Source organism: Hemicordylus capensis, chromosome 5 (assembly GCF_027244095.1).
Source record: "Hemicordylus capensis ecotype Gifberg chromosome 5, rHemCap1.1.pri, whole genome shotgun sequence".
Taxonomy (NCBI): Eukaryota; Metazoa; Chordata; class Lepidosauria; order Squamata; family Cordylidae; genus Hemicordylus; species Hemicordylus capensis.
The window spans coordinates 66,195,842-66,219,053 of record NC_069661.1 but is presented as its reverse complement, the minus strand read 5'-3'; the positions used below and the strand labels follow the sequence as shown (position 1 = coordinate 66,219,053).

The following is a 23,212-nucleotide window of genomic DNA, read 5'->3' as shown; positions in this document are numbered from 1 at the left end:
GTAAGATTTCAGATAGAGTTAATTGGAAACTGAACTGATACTGTTAGGCATATAGTAGCCTCACAGTGGCTCACCATCTGTTAAAACTGCAGCAGGACAGAAGGTATCACAACAGTTAATCTGATACTATTATATAATTAATATAGTATCCTATTTCATTTATCTGCACAAAGAACTGGAGGGAAGAATTCCTTTCAGAAGATGGAGATTTCAGACCTAGAATTAGTAGCCTTTTAACGGCCACCTGGAGAGTCATATAGAGTTAGGCTTTGAACAGATTTTCTGAGGCCGCAATGGCTCTCTGGGGATATCACAAAGGGTTAATAGTTTATCTCTGTATGGTTTAAAAACAACAGTTACATTATAAAAAGGCAGGCAGAAATAATGTAGGGCTAAGTTACTTATGCACAGCTGCAAATGCTACCAAGGGAGTATTTTGCAAACCATTTAGCTTATTTGTAATTTTGATTCCAAATTCGGGTGTCACTCTGGGAAAGCTCACAAAGTTGGCTACAGCTTTCATATGCATTCATTTCAGGGTTGTGCACATGTTGAACAGACAGTGTGAATCTGAAGAACATGGAGACAATGCTATATGTAATTGCTGCAATCAAGGAGGATCAAAAATAGGGATGTGCACAAATCAATTTTTTCAGTTCAATTTGTACCCAAATCAAATCACCTCCGATTTGATTTGGGTCCGAATCTGACAGCAGGCGCAGTCAGTGATTCAGCAGCAAAAAGGGGGTGAAAAAAATTATCTTCTCTTTTCCTCAATCAGGAAAGCAGAGACAAAAAGCAGAGAATCCACTCCGGGCGGCAGGCAAGACAAAGCTCAGCTTCTCTCTCTCTCTCTCTCTCTCTCTCTCTCTCTCTCTCTCTCTCTCTCTCTCTCTCTCTCTCTCTCTCTCTCTCTCTCTCTCTCTCTCCCTCTCTCTCTCTCTCTCTCCTCCCACGAGCAGAAAGGCAGAATGGTGGCTGGCTGCCTCCTTAAGTACATTTGAAAATCCCTCCTTCAAACTTCTCCCACCCTTGCCCTTTCTTTGACCCTTCCCCTAGCCAATGTGGGGTCAGTCACCCCTGGCAACACAAGATTTAAATGGAAACGAGCCAATCTGGAACCAGAGGGGAATCACCATCCACTTGTTGCACACTGTAAGTCACCAATCTGAAGCTTGGGAGGGCGGGATTTTCAAAAAAAATGTCCTAACACAAAATGGAGACAGCAAGAGAAATTGCCACAAAAATGAAGGTCTGAATCTACAAAACCTGGGCAATTTGTTTTGGACCCAAATCTGGCCAGCTAGCACAGGGGCGATTTGTTTTGTCCACAAATCGCCCAAAACAGGTAGATTGGGGTACAAATCGTTTTGTACCCAAATTGAGTTGCACATCCCTAATCAAAAATGCTTTCCCTGCCGGATTTTAACAGTTGCATGTATCCAGTATACTACCTTGCTAGTGTACCAGTTTGGAATGAAATGCACACACACACAAACACAAGACCCTCCACTGAGATGCTGTAGCAGTTTCCTTTGCTTAGCAGGGGTTTGGACTAGAAAGATCTCCAAGGCACCTCCCAACTCTAAAATTAATTTATTCTGTACTTAGTTTCCACATAATGGGGAAGTATTTGAATATGCAGTTCCCACATATATTCTGAAGTGGTGTAATACTAGAGGCCTGTACCATGGGCTTTTCATGAACATTTAGAATGACTATGAGCCCTTGTAATAGAGAGGGATCTAGCAAAGGATTTAGTTAATCAAATTTCAAAGACTGTCAAAAGAAATCAGTCTGCACTCACACATCAGTTTTCAACCTTGGATTCTGTTTAACGTGCAAGAATAGTAAAACGTGAAGTGCCATACGAATGATAATTAATAATCTAATTGTTAAATGATATGTCATCAATGTGCCCTTGCCTCAGAGTGGTTATCACTGCTTTTACGTAGTTTTTACTGCATCTGCCTAAGTTTCTTTAGGTATTAATGATTTTAATGGATAAAGATTACAGCCCACAAGAACAGAGAGGGATAGTGGAGGAGTAACACAGTTGATTGTGTGCTTTGTAGGATCAGTGAGCACCAGGGCTTCTAGCTGCTGTGTTAAAGGTTATCAAATACAACATGCACATTGTTGAAATTAAAGGCATATCCATTGTGCTCTATGGCATTGGGTTGGAAGGCATGTTTATGTTAGGCATTATTTTTATGTTTTATATTTCAAAAATGTGCCTTTCTTATGAAAGGCCGCCTGCAGTCATCAGAGGACTGAAGAAGCAGATCAGAATATCCAAAACTGTTTGGAGAGTCACATCCAAAACCTGAATTGGAATGTTTCAAGCCTTACCCAGAGCAAGATGCACAGGCCAATATAGCTGTTGTTTTAGATAGATTCAAGATGGGCCACTGCAGAAGAGCTGGGGGGCGGGGCAGAAAATGAGCCGCAAGTGTGTTGCTTGTTCACCTTTTCCACCCAGACTGCCTGTCTCTCCCTCTCTGCTTGCCTCAAGCTGCAGGGGCTGTCATTTGCCTGGTTGGGGATAGGATTCACCCGGTTGGGAATAGGAGACTGACAACCCATGCAACTTGCGGTGGGGCAAGCACAGTCGGAGAGATAGGCAGCCTGGGTGGGGTGGGAAGGGCAAACATACAACACACCGGGGCCTCCCCCCTGCCCCGGCTGCTTATCTGCAGTGACCACCGCTGGACAGATTGCTGTTTGGTCTGCAGAGTCTTGGAAAAGCCTATTTTACTGTACTGTATGTTGTTTTATAAAGTTCGTCCTGATACTTCTGAAAATGCAGTAATGTTAAAATGTTTACTTCATTTGTATAATAAGACTTGTTTGGGATGCTTTGTTATGTCTTGATAATAAAATAAGAAATGTAACAAAAAAATTTTCTCCATTGCAGGTCAAGGCAACGGACAGAGATTCAGGCCATTATGGACTTATTGAGTATTTTCTTTATGATGGATTTCATAACTATGAAAAATCAAAAGCTTTCCAGATAGACTCAAGCACTGGACACCTATGTGTGTCTCAGGACATTGACCATGAAGAGGACCCCTCGACATATGATCTCTTAGTGAAAGCAACAGATGGGGTAAGTTTCATTCTTGGATAATGCCACCTTTTGTTGGCCCTCTCCACCCCCAGCACAGTACTCGGGTGACTGTTGCTGGTGTCTATCACGTTTCTTTTTAGATTGTGATCCCTTTGGGGACAGGGATCTATCTTATTTATTTATTATTTCTCTATGTAAACTGCTTTGGAAACTTTTGTTGAAAAGTGGTATATAAATGTTGTTGTTGCTGTTGTTTATTTAGAGATGAAAGGTTCTAAGTGATCACCACTACACCAGTGATGATTTATCCATATCCATTGTATTCTGTGAGGACGAACAGAGGCTATTCACACACGCGCACAAAACTGGGCTAAGGAAGTCCAGCCTGGTTTTGCACTTGCATGTGTACTGCTGGGATTGGACCTGATCCCAGTGGCACCATGGTGGCAAACCCACCCTTGGAGCCTCCCTTTAAAACAAGGTTAAGGGAACAAATGGTGGGCAGAAGAACTTCTATCCCATTACAAGCACGCTAGTTTTTCAGATTGGTAAGTAGCTGCAGCTAGCAGACTCGGAGAGGGGAAGGGGATCCTGCATTTGTGCGGTTTATTATTGGAGATTCTGTGGGGACCGGGCGACGTGGGGTGTCACATTCCGGCACCATGACCTTCAGAGCTACCGGCAGTAGCCGATGCTCATCTGGGTGGGCGATTCATCTGCCCAGGCAGAGGGAACTGCTCATGTGCAGGGAGGTAAGCTCTTCAGGGCTTCCTCCCTGCTAATCATCTTGCTCTTTCTCACTGGTCATGAGAAAGGGCGCTGTGTGTGTTTTCTTTTCTTTTAAGCCTGCTGCATATTCCTTTCAGGATTTGGGGCTTGGATTTAAAGTTGCTCTTCCATGAGCAGAAAAAGCTTCCACTTGCTCAGGATGGCCCTCCTGATTTCCTAGCTCCCACTGCAGCTCCTTTTGCTACGCCCGAGGCTTCCTTGACCTCAAGAGTGGCTATTTGGAGGTTGCAGCAGAATGTAGTGTGATGAAGGGGGTCAGAATACTTCATTGTGTAAGCAGAGTGCCATTAGTGTATCTCTGCATCCAAGCCATTGTGTTTTGTTTGCGCTGGTCCTAGACTGTCTTCAAGTATTAATAAATAAAGCCCGCCAGTGGTACACACAAGGGCTGCATATGCAGTTAATAATGTTTCCCTATGCTGCACCCGATTTCCATACAGCATCACCTTCCATTGAATTGGAGACCACTGCTGTAGATCCCTCCAGTTTAAGGGGGTGGGTTCTCTGTCAGTTTTAGGGCTGCTCCTGGAAAGATGAAGGCCATTGTATACTTCACTCTCACATACTGTTAATGACTGCTCTTCAGTTGCATAAGAAACAGTAGTGCTCCCCTAGGATATCATAATAGTAGTAGCAAAACCTGGCCTCTGCCCCGGCAGTAGACAGTCTGGCCTTTCTTGACAGGAATACCGCATTGGAAAGAGTATAATATATGTCTATGCCCAAAATGCACTGAGACTCCATACACTATGCACAACCTCTCCCTTTCTGTCACAACGACAAGTATTTTCTACAAACTTCTTGAGGTTGCTAACATTCTCTTTTTCCTTATGCTTGTAAACATAAGCTTAGATGCACAATGCTTGCAAATAGTTCTGTCGCACTTCATAAGGTCTTTCAGGGCCAAACTATACTTGTTGTTTAAAGGGCTGAAGCCCTAACAGACTTAAGGCTGCTTCACATGGCCATTAAAATCAGGATAGGGACTGGGTTACCTTGTTTTGCATGAATGTGGGAATTCATGCACATCCCTCCAGCCCAGGTATATCCAAGCGGGATAACCCAGCTTCTCTACCCTGCTTTTAACTGAAAGTGGAGGAGAGGTCTCCTACCTTGACAGCTCCCTTGTCATGAAAACTCATGCATCTCTTCTGTCCAGCCATTGCATGGTGCATGCCCTCTCACCACACAGGAACCATAGAGAGCTCTGGCTACAGCAGCTGTCATCCATGGATGTGCTACTCTGCAAAGCACACTCTATGACCCTGAAGCTGGAGCAGCTTCAGCAGGGCTGTGTCTGCCTCATGCTCCTTCATGGCCAGTCGCAGGACAGCCACTTTTCAGTCTGCTGGCACTGCAAAGCGTACTGGGAAGGGAGAGGGGCCTTCAGAGTACTTTCCATGGAGGGGTGGGTCTTGCAGCTGCCAGTTTCAACAATGGATGCTGTGGCAGTGGCCTTGCTTGTCAACAATGGATGCCATGGTGGCTGCCTTGCCCATTTGTCTCTTGGGTTTGTGGAGCTGAACTGAGGTTCTGATTGTGTGCTTCTAATGGAGTAGGAGCTCTCCTGCCCACCCCAAAATGGTCATATAAACAAGCATTTAGTTTTCATTTATTTCACAGCAACTAGATCAGGGTCATGCACAGATTGGAACTGCAACAGGGGAAGGAAACATTTAGTCTAATTTCCCTACCGTGGTTCTGATCCACAGGGGACCCCAATATAGTTGCTGCTTAACCTGGAAAAAAACTCCCATGGTGCCAATGAGAGCTTTTTTTCTAGGGTAAAAAGCTGTCAGATTGTAGCCCCTTGCAGTTTGGGAGCACGATGGGATGGAGGTTTAAATCCTTCCGAACTTTCGCATATTCCTAATCCATGGAGGTCTTCGATCCAGCTGCTATTAATAAACTAGACTAAAGTACATTAAAATGGTTAGTAACACTTTTAAGCATCAAATGTAGTTTTGGCCCACATTTCCTTTCCTTTTTACATTAATTGAATTATGTAAATACTCTTTGTCAGAAGCAATTTGAAAATAAAACGATAAGTAAAGAGACTTGAGTGAAGAAGCAAAATGCAGGTGTGCTCCATTTAACAACCTGATTAAAAATTCAAATTGTTAGGCAATACTATAGTCACGTAATGCTTATAATTGTGAATTATTTAGTATGCCATACTTAGGTTATATTGCTTTTGATAGTAATCACATACTTCTTTGAATTTCCAGGTGTTTAAAAAGGTACTTTAAAAAAATGAGATACCATTTGTCAGTTTTAAACAGTGCAAAATTTAACTGTGGAATACTTTTGGCTCTAAATTTGGAGCTTTTTATCTAAAAATCTGAAAGGTTCATTACTATATTTGCAGAAGGAAGTATCACTGTTCTGAAAAACAGCACAGATATTTGCCAAGCTAGTATTTCTCAGGAGGATAGTTGTTGGTTGTTTTTGTTTTTTTCAATTTGAAATGGGATTTATGAGGCACTATGTTAGTTCCTCATTTGTTATACAAATTGGGTGCTGGTAAAGGGGGAAGAAAGCACCAGGTATAGTAATCTACGCTCATTAGCCATTTATCATAGTCACAGTTCTCAGAATCCAAGATCTTTCCACTGGAATTCAAACAGGAAGGTTTTGTTATCATTCTGGCTTGTACTCAGCTCTATTTTTTTATAGCTCTATCAATCAGCAAAATGATCGAGTACAAGTTACTTGAGCTTTAGGCACAAAACTGTAGAACAAATATTCCCAAAGCAGAAAGGCAAAATGTGCAATTTCCGCTTAGAATGTGTTATGACAAATGTAGTTTTCTCTTGAAGTAAAAGCACAGCTATCTATCTTAATAGTCTGGAAAATCTATTATATTTCTCCCAGTTTTCTATGTATAAGAATCACAGTTATGAGGCTTGAAATAGCATATGTTAGTTCTTGTAACTAGAGATCTTTAAAATGGCCCCAGCCAAGTTAACTTTGTACAGGTATGGCTATGTGAAAATAAAGGGTCTCATACTATCCATCTCTAGAAGGGCAGCTGCATAGTCTATCACAGAAAGAATAACAAAGCATCTTGTGGCACCTTAAAGACTAAGATTGCAATCCTATGCACACTTACTACAATGCGAGTAAGTCTCATTGAACTCAGTGAGACTTCCTTTTGAGTAGGCATGCATAAGATTGGGCTGTAACACATTTATTGTAGCTGAGCAAACTAACTGAGCAAAGAGGCACTTTTAAAAAGTGGTGATACTCTTTATTTAGCAGGGGTTAGAGCAACTGGACCTATTCAACCCCAGCACAGCATCCCTCCAGTGGCTGTTGCTGGTGTCTGTCTTATGCGTCTTGTTTTAGACTGTGAGCCCTTTGGGGACAGAGAGCCAATTAATTAATTAATTAATTAATGTAAGTAAACCACTTGGGGAACTTTGGTTGAAAAGCAGTATATAAATATTCATCATATTTGTATAAGATTTTGTGGACCGTAGTCCATTTTGACAGACACATGAAATGCATTTCATGTCCATTGAGATCATCTCGAGAGGTCCATCTGCATTTGCTACCAGCTTGTCTGGCAGCTACTCAGGGATGGGCCTTCCTTGTTGCCACCCCGAGATTCTAGAATATACTTCCTGCTGAAATAAGAGTCTCCCCATCTCTGACAACTTTTACAATATCTGTAGACACATTTATTTACCCAAGCTTTTTAACTAGACTTGTGGTTTTAAATTGTTTTAACGTTTTAATTTGTTTTATGTTGCTGTAAATCACCCAGAGACGCAAGTTTGGAGCAGTGTATTAATGCCATACCATACCATACCATACCATACCATACCATACCATACCATACCATACCATACCATACCTCATCTCATCTCATCTCATCTCATCTCATCTCATCTCATCTCATCTCATCTCAATGTTATCCTCATCAGGTAGCTATATGAGTATGGAGAGGGGGAAATTGTGATCATAGGAGCCAAATGGCCATGAAATGCAAAAGGCAGAAATTTAAATGCATAAGATAAGCACGGTGTCAATTCACAACCGCAGTAATTGGTGATTACAAAATCTTCCCAGCCTTGCTCATCAACACCTGTAACAGGTCCATGGCTACCGTTGAGAGGAGAGGACAAGTGTCCCTCGACCACTGCTGCCCTGAGTATCTTTGGGGGCTGTCAGAGGCTCACCGCCACTTTTCCCCACATCTTTGGGGGGCTGTCAGAGTAGTTTGTCCATCCCTGTGCTGGGTGTGCTTCACTTGGCTTCATTCGCATGCCACTTGAGGTCAGTCCACAATGATGCCAAGTGCATCTCACCTGTCTTGCTGCTGGTGACCACGTCCCTTTGCGTATGATAACATATGCAGCAGGTGTGGCACTAATGTGTGCACACATTACCACTCGGGCAGCGGGCTACCAATTGAGCTTGTCCTGCGGCCACTGGTGACATGCCTACGCCCCTGTAGCATAAAGTGATGTGACAGGATAGCACTGTTCTGATTCAAGTCTGAACAAACAGAATTAAACCTCTTGATAACTTATAATCCATCATCATAATTCTATAGTTCCACTTGGAGTCTCCCTCTGAAGTTCCTTTGCGGAAGAATGGCGACTTTCAGATCAGCAGTAGCATATTCTCTTTCTCCTGCCCCATGTACATATGTCACTGCCAATTGAGTTTGCCATTTAATGCATCTGATACCGTGGACTGTGGTTCATGAAAGCTTATGCTACAATAAATGTGTTAGTTTTGAAGATGCCACAAAACTCTTAGTTGTCTATACTATCCATTCCCTCTGATGCTGTTTGTTAAGTCTTAAGTTTGTTAAGTTTTATGTATAGTATGATAAGGGTAGTAGCATTTATATAATCTCAATTATATAATTAGGATTAATTATATAATCCTAATTATAGAGGAGGGGTGTCAAACATCTCTCCTGCAGATATTGGCCTACAACTCCCATTCTTCCTGGCTACTAGCCACTGTGACTGGGGATGATGGGAGTTGTAGCCCAACAACAACTGGAAGGCTGTTGTTTGACATCTCTGCTTTAGAATATTAAAAATGATTTCTGTAAATTATCTCAAGAATGTTACAAATCGAATAAGATGCCCCACACCAGTTCTTCTTTTGCTCTAAGGAGGGGGTTCTCTTGTTGAGCTTGGATTTGGAGCTGGTAGAACTAGATGATACTAGATTCCGTCCTGAATTTTCTTTTCTCTCTAGAAGTGACAAAGAGTTAGTAGCTTTGTCTGCTGCATTCTAGAGCTTAAGTATCCCATGCAAAAGATCAGACTCTATATATAGATATACTTAATACTTTTGCAAGTTAGTGTCAGTAGGATAATATATTTTGGGACATTTACAAGGGCACAAGAAGTACATTGTGTATTTTATAGACTTTGTGATCCAAAGCTGTAACTTTGCAATTTCTCCTTTAGCATTAGTACCCCCTCAGTTTGGAGTAAAGGGCATTCCACTTTTTCAAAGACTTTCGCTTTTGTTTTCCAAGATGCATAAAACAAGTTCTGCTCCAAAACCCAGCACTAAATTTAGTCATAGCATGCACACAATCAAGCTGTCTTTATTCTACATCATTCCCTTTCATTTCTCCCAGATATTTAATGATGCTCCCTTGTAAGTACCTCATGACAATCTCAGCGCCAGCTTAAATAGACAATGTGGCCGAATGCGCAAATGTAGGAAAAATGAAAGACTCATTGAGAGATAATGTTGATGGTGGCTCAGCACTGCAATGATCCATGCTCAAAAAAGTGAAAACAATAAACAAAAGATACAGTGTAATTCCCTGGGTGATGCTAACTTTGCAGAGCACTTTTTGTATGAAGCACTGTGCTTGAATAGCTGGGTAAAGCATCATGATTGTTGACCAGCCAAATGTGGGAAGCTATTTTATTGCAACAGCATAAGCCACAGTTCATTTTCTGCTGTTGTAGCAGACTCTTTATCTCTAGTTGTAGGGATATATATCATACAGTTATATATCATACAGTTCAGAAACAAAAGCAATACAAAACTATGAACATGACTGGCTGTTGCCTATGTCCATGACAGAAAGGAGGAATCTATTGCAACTGGGTATTGGATTGTAATAAGAGAAGTTCTCAAATAAAGGATGTGACAATTAATGTATTGATTGTATGAGTAGTTCATCACTTCTTTATGTAAATAGTGTTAATTGATATTGAACTGAATCTGGGATAATATCTGTCTGTTTCCCTATGTGGAAGACAAGGTGATTAGTGTGTCTTCCTACATTGTGAAGCTGGAACCTGGCTATAATTGTTAACCTGTGCATTTCTTCCTTTCAGTGGAAAACAGTGAAAAAGAGCTGTAGTTGCGAAGGCAGGGGGAGAGTATGTGGCTCCTGGTAACTTTGTTATTCCTGTTGGTATCACTTACTATTAATGCACATTACACGTAATTGCTCTTCTGATTTAGTTAAAATGTAAGGTTCTCTGTTAAAATTGGGGGATGTACAAATAATGCAAATGAACATATGTAGTAGTCCACAATTTTTGACTGGCTTTGATAGCTAAGCCAACATTGTGCCTGCTTTCTGCAGCCAAATAGGAGCCAATGAAAAAAACCCCTTTCCCCTTTCTGCTCCAGGGAAGGAGGATATTGAGTGAACCCCTCAGTAGCAAGGTGACGGAGTTGCTCTCACTCTTCTTCCTCTTTTTCTTGTGCTTTCCTTCTGGGAACAACTGGAGAGACATGGAAATCTTCTCTGGCTCATGCCCTTTGAGATTGAAATAACCCTTGCTAACATGGCAAAAAGGCACCTTTTAACGTGGTGATTCTCTTTATTTAGCAGGGGAAGAGTAACTGGTCCTATCCACTCCCAGTACAGGACCTCCAGTGACTGTTGCTGGTGTCTATCTTATGTTTCTTTTTAGATTGTGAGCCCTTTGGGGACAGAGATCCATCTTATTTATTTGTTATTTCTCTGTGCAAACTGTCCTGAGCCATGAAGGACGGCATAGAAATCGGAATGAATGAATGAATGAATGAATGAATGAATGAATAAAATAGCCACCAGTGAGCTCTAGAATGGCTTTACTCTATGAGACCTTCAGGTCTCATTCTTCAGGCGTTGCATTCCCATTCCCATGGCATTGAAGCTGTGACTTCTAGAGGCTTCAAGTCAAATGTTGTTCCATTCCATCTAGCCTGTTGCCGGGGCAATGGCTGTGACGACGATGACTACTACTATATCACTTTTCAACAAAAGATCTCAAAGAAGTTAACACAGAAAAATAATAAATAAAATGGCTCCCTGTCCCAAAATGCTCGCTGTCTAAAAAGAAACATAAGGTAGACACCAGCAACAACCACTGGAAGGATGCTGTACTGTGTGATAGGGACAATTGTTCTTTCTCTGCTCAATGTAAGAGAATCACCACTTTAGAAGGTACCTCTTTGATCATTCTTAGCACTTGGGGCTGTTTGGGCAATGGCCATTGGCCATTTGGGGGGAGGGTGGTCGTTTCAACTTCCTACAGCACCTCACCCAGATGTAGGATCCATCCATTGAGTCCGGAGGGAATCCCAAACATTTCCTTCCCAGCATCTTTGGCTTGTATGTGGATGAGTATGCACGCATGCTGGCTGTGGTGTTTACTTTAGAATATTTGTAAGTAAAGAACACATCTGTAGTTTTTTATTTGGTCATTTTATATAAGCCACCCTTCAGCCCAAGGGGCCTAGAGTACATACATGTATGTATGTAACATAACTGTATGTTATATTCCTACCAAATGGGTCCTTGAAACCAGCATGCTTTTGTTTGGTCAACTTAAAAAAAAGCTGACAGTTTTTCAGGATACAATATGTATAGTTATATTCATGCATGTAAAGCTCCATTACAGTTGATATTTGGTTCAGTATTTGTTTTGGTTTCTCCAACAGGGTGGGCTAAGTGCCCAGGCTTTTGTTCGCATTGAGATAGAAGACATTAATGACAATCACCCTGTCTTTAGCCCAGTGACTTACACAACAAGCATCAGCAGTCATACACAACCAGGCACAGAAATCATCAATGTTGTAGCTACAGACAAGGATTCTGGGATATATGGAGTTGTGACTTACGAATTGGTACCAGGGGACATCTCATCACTGTTCACCGTGGACACATCTACAGGTATGATACAGGTGCACATAACACTGAACTATAATTACAGTCCCTTGTTACAGAATCTTGCAATGGGGGAATTGTTACACTATTTTTAAAGCAATCATGTGTAAATGCAAGTTTCTTGATTACTGGTACCATTCACATGGTCTTACATAGAGCATGATATGAAGGCACACGGAGGGACTTTACTGTATTTAAACTGGCTTGGCCGGGGTGGGATACCACCTTGGAACTCTGCATACACTGCCTTGAGTTTCACCATGGAAGAAAGGTGTAATATGGATTGTCACGCTGCGGGAGCCGGCACGCCTTGCGCCCTTGCGGCGAGGCCTCAGAGTTGGGATGGGAAGGGGTTGGCTGTCACCTGTTTTCTCCTCCAGGCTGCATGGGGTAATGGTGGCTGACTCCCACCCCTTTTTGAGTCCTCCACCCACCTGACTAGCCCCTCATCCCGGGAACTCGCATCTTAAATGGTTGCTGGCAAGGGAAACATCTCCCGCCCCTACCCAGCTGGCCCCCGCCATTCTTTGTTAACCCCCTTTCCTCCTTGTTACAGGCAGTTGTTTCCAATCCATCTGTCCCAACCTTCCCCCCCATGGCCCCACCCCTCTCTCTGCAGCACCTTCCCAATGTCATTGGGCACTGCCACATCCAAGTCCCAGCAGCCACTCCTCAGTGGCCACACGCTCGCTGGACTCCCTGGGTGGGCAGCCGCCAGTGCGAGCCCTCCCCGCACTGCCCCGCTCATCGGGGCTTCTTCTGGCTGTCATGGCTCAGCCGGCCAAGGTAAGGCCAGCGATGCCACTCCCGACACTGTACGCCAGGCATGGATGTAATAAATAAATACCATAAAGTGGCCTTATCATCTGATCCCAAAACTCTTAGAAACAAGACCAGGCAATGCAGGGTAACTGGGCTGCATGTGGTCCACCAGAGCTTTCCACCCTGTCCCTACAAAAGCATGAGGGGGGGACAAGGTTCTAGCCTAGCCTTTTCCCTGACAGGGTCACTTTGAGGGCATCTTCTTATATGGGTGGGATTTTAAACATTTGATGCAATCTGAAGTGATATAATCCAGCAGTAGGTTCATCATATGAGCTACTGATCTTTAGCTTTATAGGAATACCAGCATTGATGCATAAGGTCAAATATGGAAAATATACTATCCCAGAGTTATTGAGAGAGACCTGAAGTGCATGGGGGCTCTCAATTTCGTGGTTAACTCCTGAATGTGCTTCAGGAAGCTCATGGATCTTTGTAGCAGACTGGATATTTTGCGTCATGTAGCCAGTATTTCCAGCTTATTCATCTTGTAGTTTTCTCCCATGATAAATAATTCCAGTTCATTTTGTTTTTCACTGTCAAAATATTATTTGAAGCAGGGAGTTTAGCACTGCAGAGATAAATTTCTGGAAGTTTGCAGTCTTTCATCTATTGCTTATATGAAACTACCATCCACTGCCATCTATTTCTTCTTTATAATTCTGGAACCGTGAATGCTGTAACTTTGGAAGGGCCATTGCTTTATCTTGGTTGAGGTTTTTCCCCCTGAGATATTTAAAGAGTGCAGGCTCACTATTTATAGCAGTTTTACAGGAAAATATAGGGAGCATAGAAGTAGATTGAATCCATGCTACTTTTACAGTTAAAGCATACCCTCCAACATTTTGCCAATGAAAATAGAGAGATGCCTGTGAATGTAGGGGGCATGGTCAAGTAACCTGGAAGATATGGTGTCCACTTTCGTTTGCCAGCATGCCACAAGTGGGAAGCAGGTAATAAAGTGCATGCAGAGCACGTTAGTCCAGATTACCAAAGAAGATAAACCAAGCCCATACTGTTGTGGTCCAGGCCTGATTTATATACTAAATATGCTCATTAGCTATTATACAAAATTAGGTCTGTCTCATCAGTGTCACCAAGTGACCAAGTTCTTTTATATAGTGACCATGTAGGATCTGGGCGCAAGGAAGAAAGGAGATCAAACCAATCCTAAATGATTCAATGGGCTTTATTGAGTATAAAGGAATAACAACATCAATCTAACTGAGCAGAAAGCAGAACATTCTATCAGTATTGCTAACAGTATTTCAACTCTAACCAGCAACAATATTCACCCAGTGTTCCTAACTAACATATGTGTGTGTATTAAATCTTCCTAGAGCCTAATACAATTCAGATATAGACGGAAAAGAGGGGGTAAGGAAGGTTGAGGACTGGCATGGGTTGGGGAAATCAGGAATTAGTAGAGGGACGAGGGGAAAGGAGAAGAAGGGGAAAGGATGGAGGGATCCAAGGCTTGTGGGGTGGCATATTACCAGGATCAGAGGCTTGAGAACGGTGGATTTTTCAGCTGAAGGAGAGAGGCTTTGGCTGGGAACAGCAACTTGGGAGCAGTGGTCTGGCTTCCGGTGGTCAAGCAGACAGTTTGCTCAGAGCAAGGCAGAGAGTGAAGGTACCATGGCTGGGGAAGTCTTGACTTCTCACTGCACAGTGGAAGTCACATACAGTTCCTGTCCACGGACAGAGTTCCTGCTTGTTGCCCCGCGGCTTAGCAGCAAACCCTGGGATTGCTCGTGAGCAAGTATGCTTGTTAGGCAAGATTGCTAGGGAGTATCATGGCTGGGGAGTCTTGACTTCTTACTATGCAGCAGAAGTCACAAACAGACAGTCCCTTCTCCCATGGAAATTGTTCCTGCCTCTAGCCCCGCGGCTTGGGCAGCAAACCCTTGTATTGCTCATGAGCAGATCTTGCTTGTAGGCCAAAGATTGCCCGTAGGCAAGAGACTGCTAGCTCTCTGTCCAGTAAGCCTCATTCTTTATAGTTTGATCTCCCATTTGATCTCCCATTATCTTTTCTGGGTCCCAAAAGGTGACAATTTGCTGTTACCTTCTGGATAATGTCTTTTTAATTATTCAGGCAGTCCAGGGAGATCTTAATCCCATCTTCTGTTAGCTGCTATCTTGGGGAGGGGACCAAAGCAAATCTGCATCTCTGAGCTGCAAATGGGCCTCTTCTCTTGTCCCCAGATTTGGGCCTGGTCCCAGAAGGTGTTAGTAAAAGGACTAAATCTACAGGTGTTCTCCTAGGGTGGAATTTCTATAGACAGCAACTGGGTAATCCCCTTTGGGCATAGCAGAGCAATCATTAACAAAGATTAACATAGACTTCTTGCAACAGGAAAAGGGAGATCAGCCCCTGGCCTCTTCTATAGACATTATCTGATAGTGAGTTACATTTTAGCATATTGATTCGCTCAGGCCTAGCCCTTGTGTTTCTGCGCCCATTTCACAATACAATGCTGGATTGTCTCCTCTTTCACAAAGCAGTTGAGACCTGGGTGTCAGTTCACCCTGAGTCTAGGCATTTAATTCATTTCTTAATAAAATGAAGTCAGACACAGGCCTGAATTCCACATACTTCTGGGTTGGTACCTCTGGGTCTAATATGTTGGGGGGGGCATCCCTAATGGGGGGCGTCCAATAATACTCTCCCACATTTTCCAGTTGAAAACAGGGATGTAGTTGTAACAGCCAGTTCTCATACCAAGGATTACTGCCCAAGCCCCCAACCACTACTACATTTTGCAGAAGACTGGACTCTACTCTCTGTATCCTGCACACTGCATAGTGCCTCTGGACCTATTTACAGGCAGGTGCACTAGAGACATGCATCTGCCCACCTATTGGAGACTTGATTTCTAGAGACTCTGGGGAGATTGCTGAATCTTGAAAAATGACAATACTAGGAAATTGCATGGGGGAAAATCATACAAGGCAACCCCAAAGGCAAAAAATAAGGACAAAACAGTGAGTTCCTTGGGACAGGGTCCAACTACCAGGAACTGTCCTTAGTAAATAGGGATAGTTGGAGCTTATGTGAACATGCTCTTTTATAACTATCAAACTCCTTTGAGTCTGATTTCAAACGAACACATAGATCAATATAAAAGTCACTTGTTAAATGTTACAGCAAGCTCTAGCTTTTTCCTGCACATTTTTCCTGCACAAAAAAGACATAAGGCGGGAATTGGAAGAAAGGGGCCACAACTTTATTGAATTAGCAACACAGGCACAAGCATGGGGATTGGCGCGCCACCCACAGCAGTGTGCGTCCAGATTGAGTCAGGGCCCCTTTGGGGCAGTGTTTCCCAGTTAAGGAGTCCCAGCCAGGGCTCCCTGAGCTGCGAAGCCTCTAGGGTTAGCCTCAGACTCCTCTTATTTTCCTCTTACTTTCTTATTTCCTCTTACTTTCACACAACGCATAATCAACTTGTGGAATAATCAACATAATCTTGTGGAATTCTCTGCCATGAGATGTGGTGACAGCCAAAAACCTGGATGGCTTTAAGAGGGGTTTGGATAACTTTATGGAGGAGAGTTCTGTCATCGGCTACTAGCCGGAGGGCTATAGGCCACCTCCAGCCTCAGGGGTAGGATGTCTCTTGAGTACCAGTTGCAGGAGAGAGGGCGTGCCCACAACCCTTGCCTGTGGCTTCCAGCAGCATCTGGTGGGCCACTGTGCGAAACAGGATGCTGGACTAGATGGGCTTTGGGCCTGATCCAGCAGGGCTGTTCTTATGTTCTCATTCGCTATGTGTACCTAAGGTGCTCACCAAGTGTCTAGCCTAAGCACCACCATGTCTAGCATAATTCCATTATAACATAATATTGTAGACATAACATTATGTCTGCCATAACACCAATATGGCATATTAAATACAACAGTTCTATTATGACATGGAATTTGACACAGTGACACATTTGGAATGTTAGGTACAACCCACTCCACATCCAATACTTAGTTTCAATACCCCCATTGATGTCAATTGTGATTGTGGATAACTTATGAGTGCTTGTGGATAACTTATCAGCTGTTTGATTTTGAATGGAATAGGCTCTGTATAGAACAGCTGATGGAAAGCAATTGTAAGATATTGGGCAGATTTTTGTTGTGACATATTGGGCAGGTTTCTCCATGTGTTTTATGGAACTCTACATTTATGCAACGTGTTATACATTTTGTAGGTTTTGTGAATACAGGTGGCCCCGTTATCTGTGGGGGGTTTGTTCTGGCCTACAACCATGGATAACGAGACCTTGAGTCAATGGGAATTGTGGGCTAGGTTCCTCTAGGTCAAAAAAGGCAGGGAGGAGGCAGAAATAGGTGAAATAAAGTACCACACCATGCTCTCCATGTCTCCAGCCATCCAGCAGTGCCCCCAACCCCCCAATTCCTCTGATTTTGTGTGGGAATAGATAGATAGATAGATAGATAGATAGATAGAGCCACAAAATGGCTCCATCCTGCAAAATGATGGCTGAAAATGACATCGGAAGTCATCTCTGGCCACCCAGGAACCACAGATACGTGAATTTTTTGAATTTTTTTTTACTATTTTTAGTACCGTGGAATCACATGATCAGGTCTCCATTGCCTGACTGCGGATATGCAAAACGTGGATGCTGGGACCGCAGATAACAAGGGCCACCTGTAGACTGTTAGTCTGCTGAAATTGTCAATGTGTCCTAAAAATGTTCCTGTGAAATTACACGCAGAATATAAAGAGCACAGCCATGAATGTGTCAAAGACATTTTGAATTATTGCTGTGTATAACTTTGAAGTTCAGCTTCTCCAGTAAAACAGTTAATTACCAGGAAATGCTTCAGTATGGATCGTGAGTCATGACTACATACGTGTAACTGGCAATGGGCCTCTTGTCCTATAAGCACACAATTCATCCTGTAGTTCATGAATATCAGTAGTGCTTGCTTGAGAACAGGGCTTGATGATTAGAGCTGTAAAGTGTTCTGGGAGATGTGGTAATAATATTTTTGTGCCATCGTGGTTTACTTCAAGGTTTTATCACAGTAGCTTGCATCATTGACTCAACTTAGCAAAGACAGACACTAAATACATCAGACCTGTTATGACACAAGATTTGAAAAATGATAGCAATAATATAACAGAGAATTAAATGGCCTTTTCTTTAAATAACACAAACCAAGGCTATACTTGATTGCTAATGTTATTTCATCCTGTACTATAGGAAGAATTAATCCTTTTTAATTTTTAAACAACACGTGGCATTTTTATATAGTATGTAATAAAACAAAATCAATGCACACATGAAAGGGTCCACATGAGTAAAGACAGATTGTAAGATTGGAATCGTTTATTTTGGAACATTTCGAAACCACATCCTTTTGAAGAAAACCCATTTGTTACTTTTTTGTCCAATCTGCAGAAGTAATTGATAACACATTGAAAGCATTGAAAGTAAATGGAACTAGATTAATGCACTTGGCTCTGACCTTTCAAAAACTAATTATGCATTTAGCAATGGGAATCCTATTGGTGGTTTGAACCTAGCCACTAATGGTTGGATGCCTCTGTCAAAAAACACCACAAAAATTAACAAGGAAGATTGAGTGGAATTTTCAGGTATAGAGAAGACTGGGAACAGTTAAGAGTCTAAAACTGCTCAATTGGGAATTTGCAGTAGAGGTTTCTGGACTGAATCCAAAACAATCTGTCTGTGAGAGTTATTCATTGGCTGCTATGATCTGGCCAAAACCTGACCCAGCAGCTGAGATCCTTGGAAGATGGGGACCCAAGCTGATCACCCAATAGTAGGGATGTGCCTCAATCATTTCGGCTCCTCTTTGAAGAGGCGCTGAAATGATTCGGCTCTCTGCACCCGAAACATTTCAGCGTGGGGTGAGGGATTCTTTTATAAGGAGGTAGGCAGGTCCTACCTGCCCCTCCTGTGAGCCTCCGCTGCCCTGCACTGCCCCATCGTGGCACTGTTCTAAGAGAAACATCCCCATGAAAGTGGCAGCTTGTGCCACAGTCTCCTTCAAAACACCCTGCTGCAGCGATGGAATGCTTCCCCCAGCATCCCCCACGCAGCGTTGGCACACAAATGGCATCGATGCATGGGACGGAGGCTTGCAGGAGGGGCAGGTAGGACCTGCCTGCCTCCTCTTAAGGGAACCCCTCCCCGCCCCCTGGGATGTGGCCAAATTATTTCGTGCACTTCCCTACCCAATAGCTCACTTCATGGACTGAGGGAATACAGCTCAAAGCCCTTCATAAAACTTGAACTGCTTCCTTCCTTTTTTGGTTCTGTGCTAGCTTAGGCATGAAGCTGGACTCCAGGAATGTTGCTGCCGATAGGGTTGAAAGTAGTGCTTCCTTTATCCAAATATCGAGCAAATCTACTTTAGAAGGGGAACTGAGTTATATCCCAAGATAGCTGCAACAGGGGTTGCATCCTGCCAGTACTTTAGTTGCTGTAGTACAGAAAAGATGGACCAGTTTTTCCTGCAATTTGTTTAGAAGCAGTTTGTTGCAAATTGCCACTGGTTAGACCAGGAGGCTTTTCAGACAGCAGGCTTTACTGCAGGTTTACTGCCAGGCTTTACTGTGAGTTTGGGGCATGTAGGATACTCCAACATAAAAAGAGGATTTTTTTTTTACCCTGGACAAACTTCGGGCTAGGTTCCAATATAGAGGAAAAACCCCAAATTGTGTGTGAAGTGCTCTGTGAAATATGGCACGGACTTTTGGGTAAATCTGGCTGATATATGAACATTAGGGATGTGTACGGAGCCGTGGATGTGCGGTTCAAGCGCCAGCGGTGGTACACTCACTCCTCCCACCGCTTTTCCACCAACGGAGCTCCTTCCCAGTAAAAACCTCCAGGGCAGCAGCATACCTCCCTCCCCCCCCCCCATCCTCGGCCAGAAGTCATTAAGCCTGAAGAGGGCACCAAGATGATCAGGGGCCTAGAGCACCTTCCTTATGAGGCAAGACTACAACACCTGGGGCTATTTAGTTTAGAAAAAAGACAACTGTGGGGAGACATGATAGAGGTCTATAAAATCATGCATGGTGTGGAGAAAGTGGATCGAGAGAAAATTTTCTCCCTCTCGCATAATACTAGAACCAGGGAAATTGACTGCCAGGAAATTTTGGACCAACAAATGGAAGTACTTTTTCACACAATGCATAATCAACTTGTGGAATTTTCTGCCACAAGATGCGGTGACAGTCAACAACCTGGATGGCTTTAAGAGGGGTTTGGGTAACTTCATGGAGGAGAGGTTTATCAATGGCTACTAGGCGGGGGGCTATAATATAGGCCACCTCCAGCCTCAGGGGCAGGATGCCTCTGAATACCAGTTGCAGGGAGTAACAGCAAGAGAGAGGACATGCTGTCAGCTCCTGCTTGTGGCTTCCAGCAGCATCTGGTGGGCCACTGTGTGAAACAGGATGCTGGACTAGATGGGCCATGGGCCTGATCCAGCAGGGCTATTCTTATGTTCTTATGTCAGCATATATAGGCTTTAACAAAGACAAGGCACTAGGCACTGATTACTAAGCACTGATTACTGGGGCTTTACATGAAAAGTAATGGAATATTCAAGGAACATTGGTTCAAAGAGCATAGTAGTTATTTAGTAATTACATTCAAAGTTACTTCATTCATAATCACAACTGCCCAGATGAGTCAGGGAAATGCCTGAAGATGACCTAAATATGTATTTGGATTTATTCCTTTTTGATCACAACATTTCTCATGAAAATTAGCAGAAAATCCTAACTAAGAGAAGTATGTCAGCTTCCAGTCCTCCCTTAATAGAAAATTAGTTGTCACATAGACTTCTTCCAGTGTTCTTCTATGACTTTGACACAGATTTAGAATTAAACCCTTTCATGTAGACTTAACTTCCTTCACTGATACTAATGTTTGAAAAGCAGGGGACACTATCCTAAAACATCTGATTCACATAAACATCTCTTGAAAAACCTTGTCAGGAGTAAAGATTGTAGGCAAAGAGGTCATCATTTTTCTGGACCTTAGCTGAATCAAAATGAAATAAGGAAAGATGGGATGACTTTATTTTACTGACTGGTTGCTAACCGATCACAAACCATGGTTGGTCAATGTAGACATCACACTCATCAAGCTTCCTTAACCATGTTGTTTGAATTGAGACTTCTTTTGCTGAGTAAAGCAGAAGTATAGAAGAATGATAGTCACTTTAAAAAATGATAGGGATTCTTTACCTGCTAAAAATTAATAAGCTGTTGTTTATTCTGCATTTTGCTTTGTGTTGCTATGGTTACCATCAGGAGTGTAGTTTCAGTAAGACACATGCATTTTGAGCACACACTGATAAAAATTGAAACTATAAAGTTATAAAGCTGGTAGGCAGCAAATGAGATAAATGGAGATGAGCCGCATTCTCTCAGCTTTTGGTGCTTGCTCTCATAGACAGGCCAAAAGCTTTGTACCCTACCTGCTCATTTTTCTCAAGAGATTGTAGTATCTATGCTTTATTCTAAGTTCTTAGGTCAAACAACTTAGGCAAGTTGCGGTGGGGGGAGCATTATGAAGAGGTCACTAGAAATGAGCATTGACCTACCCCAGTATTAAGTTGGTTCAGCTGCCAGATTTGAAGGTGAGTTTGGGTGATGAACTGTGCATACCTTTTTAGCCATCTGGCTGTCTGAGTTGACTGTCAAATCATGTTAGTGGGGAGCCATCTGGATATAGTCATTGCAGATAGTTAATTGGTGTGTGGGTGGGTGTACTGAATATGTATATGTGTGTGTATACACACATATGTTTATGTATATATGTGTGTGTATGTATACACACATATCAATATGCATATATGTATATACAGTACATACATATATTTGTGCATATGTCATTTGTGCATAATACATACATATATTTGTGCATACATATATTTGTGCATATCCATCTGTGTGTTTGTGTGTATGATTTTGTTCTGTTGTTTTCTAATTGGAAAGCCGAGAAATAATGTTTTTAACGAATGTCTTGAAAAGCAGGTTATTCCATCTGCCTGCTGAATAAGTCTGCTTCATTGTCCTTTTTCCTCCTACTGTGACTGAACAAATCCATACGTAACTCTAAAGACTAAAAGTATGTGCTAAGAACAGGATATTAGATATGCTTATCAGGACAGCAAATTAGAAGTGCTCAAAAAATGGCCAGATTTACAGACTGTACAGCTGCTTGGAAAAACAAAGTATATCCCAAGTGCCCAGAATGTGATGCTACATGTGGGAGAGAACAGGATGTGTTGAGATGGATGATCCCAAGAAGTTAGCAGAAGGTTGGCTTTGGATTAATCATGAATGCTCCAGGCTGGGACTGTGCTGTAGACTAGTTTCCTTCTTGAGTGGGAAGAATGGTAGAAATGAATGAAGCTTCTACACCATTATGATTTGGGCACACATTACTATTTATGCTTGGTTTCCCAGAATATGGGAAACACCTATTTTGGGCAGCAGCAATATAGGAAGGTGCTGAAAGGCATCATCTCATACTGCGTGGAAGGAGGCAATGGTAAACCCCTCCTGTATTCTACCTAAGAAAACAACATGGCTCTGTGGTCGCCAGGAGTCAACACTGACTCAAGTGCACAACTTTACCTTTACTTTTCTGTACCAAGAAGATGCTCATGAGTTGCTTACTTTGAAATAAGGGACACAGCAATCCATGACTTCTGTTATGCTGGTTGCTGATGGCAAGTTGCTAGATGCCTATTGCTTTGCCTCCTGCCAGGATAAGTGGGCTGTGACTTCTGGATTTAGTCAAAGGTTAAGTCATTGGTATGGCTGTCAGTATGTTATTTACCTGAAGAGATAAGCTGCTTTGCAACCAGGTATATGTTAATCTACATCTAACCAAAAATAGAGGTAACTCACTGGGTGTAAGAGAGAGTTTCCCATGGTTTCTTTGCATTCCACACTTGTTCAGCATCAAGAGAGAAGAGTTGGCAGCAACTATAGAATATAGCTCATTTCCTCTGCAGTAAATGCTGCAAAAAAGCAATTTGTGTGCTCACTGGATCCATTACACCATGGTTCCTTTATCAAGGAGGGAAAGCTTTGCAAGCCAAATCCAAGTAAATTGTTGGTTGACTATTTATTTTTGAAATAAATAATGAATAATGATATTTTCATAATGAATGAAAATATCTGTCTATACCTCTCTATACCTGTCTTTTTATTGCATAGGAGCAGTAAGAACTACATTTTTATGGTATTGTGACTGATATTGCAGAGACCTGTTGCCTTTTGTTTGACCTTCAAAGGGACCAAAAGGCCGGGTTCTTCATGGTCTCTGTCCATCACACTTGGGTATGTACCTGC

General features: G+C 42.5%; 1 protein-coding gene across 2 annotated transcripts in view; it reads left to right on the top strand.

Moving 5' to 3' along the window:
- The window catches only part of LOC128328239 (protocadherin-23-like), a 169,080-nt gene that overhangs the window by 62,209 nt on the left and 83,659 nt on the right, over positions 1-23,212 (top strand). For both annotated transcript variants that reach the window (XM_053258030.1, XM_053258029.1), the window contains exons 2-3: positions 2,918-3,109; positions 11,789-12,020. In XM_053258030.1, coding sequence (XP_053114005.1) covers positions 2,918-3,109; positions 11,789-12,020 — 424 coding nt within the window. The remainder of the gene's footprint in view (positions 1-2,917; positions 3,110-11,788; positions 12,021-23,212) is intronic.